Source organism: Cebus imitator, unplaced genomic scaffold (genome assembly GCF_001604975.1).
Source record: "Cebus imitator isolate Cc_AM_T3 unplaced genomic scaffold, Cebus_imitator-1.0 Scaffold169, whole genome shotgun sequence".
NCBI lineage: Eukaryota > Metazoa > Chordata > Mammalia > Primates > Cebidae > Cebus > Cebus imitator.
In genome coordinates, this window is record NW_016107484.1 from 1166200 (window position 1) to 1171425 (window position 5226).

The following is a 5226-nucleotide window of genomic DNA, read 5'->3' on the forward strand; positions in this document are numbered from 1 at the left end:
TTAATAGAGACGGGGTTTCACCATGTTGACCAGGATGGTCTCGATCTCTTGACCTCGTGATCCACCCGCCTCGGCCTCCCAAAGTGCTGGGATTACAGGCTTGAGCCACCGTGCCCGGCCACCCAGCTAATTTTTTGTACTTTTAGTAGAGATGGGATTTCACCATGTTATCCAGGATGGTCTTGATCTCTTGACATCGTGATCCACCCTCCTCCGCCTCCCAAAGTGCTGGGATTACAGGCATGAGCCACCATGCCTAGTCTAACTCTTATTTCCCTCTATCCCCTTTATATAATTTGATGTGCTGTTCCTACCTGTTGGAAATAGATGCTTGGTGCCGCAAATAAAAATCAGCACCAAGACAAAGGATCGTTTAGCAACGAAATTTTTACTTCCTGGACTACAGGAAGGGTACCCTTGCTAGTCATCGTGCAAGGGGTAGCAATCTATTGCCATTAGCAATCTAATGGGAGTACCCTTTCTGCATGAAGTAAAAAGAATTGCTTTGCTGAGAGATCCTTTGTCCTAGTACTAATTTTTCTTTGTGGTACCAAAAAGAAAAATGTTATACATAACACTACCAAATGAGACAATCAAAATGAGAATATTAATACATCTACTCAACTGTGAAAAGATCCTGGTGTCATACAAAGTATATCATCATGTGGGGGAAGGGATGGGCACACTGGGTAAAAACAATGGTAGCTTATCTGACGCTTCACTGCCCACTTGAGACTTCGAGAGAACACGGTACACTAAGATAAGAAACACTGCACGGGGCAGTACTTTACCTGTGCAATAGGAACCGCACACAGGGTTACTCCAAAGCCAACTGCCACCGTTTTGTGCCATGGCCTTATCAATTCTGAGAAACAACGCTTCTTAAAGTTAGCCACGACAGGAACACACTGTCTGTACCTGGAAATAGAAGTCAGATTTCATAAGGCACAACTGCCAATCTGTAACAGGCTCTTGGATTTATTTGCAGGGGCTACAAACCTCAAACTCGGGCCAAGCAGGAACCTAAATGAGGATGTGGGACAGCCTTCCTGATGACAGGGCACAGTGCAAGTGGGCCAGGGGGGGGACAGTGGGGCGTGACGGCCTGGGGGGCCAGGCCAACCATCACAAGCAGGAAACCGGCGAGGGGTTTTGAAATTTTCAAAAGACAACACTTAAGTTTAAAATGTTGCCTAAGGTAGGGCATGGTGGCTCACGCCTGTAATCCCAGCACTTGGAAGAGGATTGCTTGAGCTCAGGAGTTCAAGACCAGACTGCGAAATATGGCTGGCAAAAAAAAAAAAAACCTGGGAGGTGGAGGTTTCAGTGAGTTGAGATAGCACTACTTCATTCCAGCCTGGTGACACAGCAGGACAACGTCAAAAAAAACAAAAAATAAAAAAAAAAAAAAGGCTGGGCACGATGGCTCACGCCTGTAATCCCAGAGCTTTGAGAGGCCAAGGCGGGTGGATCATCTCAAGTCAGGAATTCCAGACCAGCCTGATCAACATGGTTAAACCTCGTCTCTACTATTACAAAAATCAGCCGGGGATGGTGGGGAGCTCCTGTAATCCCAACTGCTCGGGAGGCTGAGACAGGAGAGGAGAATAGCTTGAACCGGGGAGGCGGAGGTTGTAGTGAGCTGCGATCTGGCCAAGCACTCCAGCGTGGACGACAGAGCCAGATCCTGACTCAAAAAATAAAATAAAATGTCGCCTTAAAGCTTTCTACAATAAACGCTCCTGCAGGCAGGATTTAGCTCTGCACCCCTGGCCTGGGTACCAGGTGTGTCTGACGGTCCCGCTACAAACGCCCAGGAGCCTGCAGCGCTAGGAGGTAAGCCCCGAGCCGAGGTCCCCCGCATCAGTTCCCCAGGCCCCTTCTGCCCTCTGGGAGGACGTCCTCGGACGCTCCCTTCTCTTCCCTGGCTCCCCCACGCCGTGTCCCTCCTCCTCTCCAAGTCTCCTCAGGGACTTCGAGGGGCCGATGCGAGCTGGCCGGGAGGCAGAGAGGCCCCATGAAGGCAGCCTGAGAGACTCGCTTCTAGAAAATGGACGAACTCAAAAGAAAGGAAGCCGGGCTTGACCCAGGGGGCCAAGGCAGGACGGTTCTCAGTCATCCCGACTAAGGAGAGACGCCGCGGCCCGGCTCGGCCGAAGAGGGATGAGCATGTAAGCAAAGCGAGTGCCGTGGGCCGGGCCTCAGCGCTATCCACGTCGGTCCCTCCCTCTGGTTCTGCCCCCGCTACGCGGCTGCAGCGGTACCTGAACAGCGAGGTTACGCTGCGCGACAGCCAACTCCTCAGAGCCGCCATCCCGTGGCGGGCGGACGCCGGACGCACACGCCGGAGGTGACGTAGCTTCGCGAGCGCGGGGCGGGGCCCGGCCTCCACCTGAGAGAGCCTCGCCCCATGGCCACGCCCCCACCCAAGGAAGTAGTCGGGATAGGGCAGATGGGGAGGGAGAGGGCGGGGTTTAGGGCAACGGTCGTAACGGCCGCGCCAGACAACCAACTGCCGGTGCTTCCGCGCGGGGCGGGGCATACGCAGGGCCTGAGGGCGCAGAGCTGAGTAGGGCGCCGCGGCGCTTGGGGGTGGGCGGGGCCTCGGCTCTGGCCCGGACTTGAGGGGAGTTCCGCGGTGAGTTGGGTCCGGCGAGGGGAGGGGCGGGGCGCGGCGGCGGCGCTGTCACTTCAGCACCAGGAAGTAGGTGGTCCAGCCGGCCAGCAGCAGCGCCCCGATGAGCACCGTGTAGCTGAGGAGCACGAAGGCGAGCAGCTCCCGCAGCAGCTGCAGCACGTGGACGGTGGACGAGGCCGGCATCGCGCTGCGCAGGAGCCCCAGGACGGTCGGCAGCTTGCAGGGCTGGCGCCGTCCAGAGGGGCGGACGGGAACACACGAGGTCCTGGCCCTCGAAACAGCAAACGAAGGCTAGGGAAGCCCACAGTACCAGCCTCCCCAGCAGCCTCCTGGACGCTTGCTTCTTGGTTACACTGGAGACTCCTTCTCAACCCAAACTGCCCTCGTTCTTCGGCTCTGATCTAGGCTGAGGAGGCAGAACCCGGCTCTTCCCCGCGCCTCGCTGCTGCACGAGTCTTCCTCCCGGCCCTCTCTTCCCACCACCTCCTGCATTTTTAATGCTGTTTGTGCCGCTAATAGGCTGGTAGAGTAAAGCTTTCTTTTCCCGTCACTCAAGCTGCAGCCCCAGCGGCGGCCCTGGCTGGAAGGGGAAGGGGAGAGAGACCCGTGTGGGCAGGAGGAAGGCACAGGCCCAGACCTGCCCTTCTGTGAGTTCCCTGGCCCCAAGGCTTGCCAGCAGCAGAGTTGGAGGATCTTTGCTTTGTGGTCCAGCTTGTCTCCTGGTCAGCCAGGACTGCAGGGTGCCAGGTGGTGGGTGGGCATCAATCCGATCCTGGGCTCGCCTCCCCTACCGTGCTCTCTGCATCTGCCCCCGCGCTGCTAACTTCCACCAGAGACGGCATCAGACAGTAAGAACCCCACACCAGCTCATCAGACAGTAGGAACCCTACCGCACTGCCACTGCTGACCTGCCCAGCCACTCCCCGTAGTGCCAGGCACTGGCTTCCCTCTCTCCCATCTCACTTACTTGGCAAAGTTTCCAGACTGTTCCACCCAGAAGCTCCGCGGTCCCCTGTCTGCTCTGGTGCCCAAAGGTAGCTTGTGTGTACTCCGCGATCTCAGCAGAGCTAAGATTTTCAAGCAGCGGCACTCAACAACTAGGTGTGGTCTAGAGACCAATTACAACCTCCGCGTGGTCCCTGAGCTCTCAGGGAGCTGCGCACAGGCGTTCCCAGCCCAGGCGGGGCGCTGGCAACCCTGCCCGCCCTCCGCCCTCACCACCACAGCCCACACGGCTCAGCTGTGGTTTCACAGACCTAGATGGGCTGAGCAGGTGGTACACTAGTGGGTATTTCAAGCCCCTTCTTGTCTTGTGTTTTTCTCAATACTGTAAGGGGTTAGAGTGCCAGTAGTTTCGTTTCTGACACATGGAGAGCAGTCCCATCTCCTCCGAGTCTGGGCACCAGAAGAACCACTGCACCAGTGGTCACTTATGACCGCCCAAATAAAACAAAAGCTGTTGTCTTAAAAAACATGCAAATGCAAGCATGCACGTGTGTGAGAACCAAGCTTAGGTGACCGAAATCTCCGAAGTGCTTGATTGCAATTTACAGAGTTTCGCAGCTTACAGACTCATTGTACAGGCAGGCACCTTTCCAATGTGACACTTCCAATTTCACCTCCTCCAGATGTGAGGCAAAAGGAGCCAGTGACGATTTCTGCAATGAACACTTTCCCAGATGCAACAACAAAGGAAATGAAAACACAAACTAAGCTACTTCCGATTATTTTGCTTGTTGCAGTTTTTACTTCAAGACTGTTTTTTGACCTTTGAAAGAGCAGGCAGTGTGGACATCAACCCTTTTATCAACATCATCATCCAGAAGCAAATGGCTCCTTAATTTAATCAGGATCTCTTATTATCAAATTATTGCCTTGGCCACAGTGAGGCTGAAAACAGGAGCAGAACATTATCAAGCTGCTCAGGAAGCCAGTGAGTAGTAATTACTACCCCCGAGAACTGGTTATCTTCCGTGTCCTACCTACTGGAAACAGAGTACAGCTGAGATTTATACCGTCCCCCACACCAAAATAATGGATGAACCAGACAGGCTATTAAAAATAGGCCTGATTCTGTTCCCTTTTAACTCTCACATCCTCCAAATGGATGTCTCCAGGCAGTTACACGTTCTAGCCTTTGTAGCCTCTTGTTACCACCCGATTTGGGGTGTTTCACAGCAACAGAGTAACTGAAGCTAAGAAACACTATGTGGCTGGAAATTCACACTTATCCATTTAGAAATAAAAAGAATCTGAGAAATTTTAAATAACTGCCTTTTGCTTCTGTTGTCTGACAAAAAAAAGTATCCTCTATTTTCTATGGGATGTCATATTAAACCACATGATTGAATATGTCAGATTTTACAGTAAATTCACAGTCCAAAGAAGATTGTCTACATGATGTCTGCATTTCTATGCCTCACGATCTTTATCATAGTCCCTCTTTATCAGAGTCCTTCTTACTGTCTGCTTTAGACATCCAGTTCATTTTGATATTTTAAAAAGAGTCTTTCAGCTGATGTGGTGGCTCACACCTGTAATCCCAACACTTTGCGGGGGCTGAGGCAGGAGGACTGCTTGAAGCTAGG

General features: G+C 53.2%; 1 protein-coding gene across 1 annotated transcript in view; it reads right to left on the reverse strand.

Moving 5' to 3' along the window:
* The window catches only part of DIABLO (diablo IAP-binding mitochondrial protein), a 22000-nt gene extending 19091 nt beyond the window's left edge, over window positions 1-2909 (reverse strand). The window contains exons 1-2 of the mRNA XM_017544307.2: window positions 2265-2909; window positions 792-918 (exon numbers count right to left, since the gene is read on the reverse strand). Of these exons, the coding sequence (XP_017399796.1) occupies window positions 792-918; window positions 2265-2542 (405 nt within the window). The 5' untranslated portion in view covers window positions 2543-2909. The remainder of the gene's footprint in view (window positions 1-791; window positions 919-2264) is intronic.
* Window positions 2910-5226: the final 2317 nt, after the last annotated feature.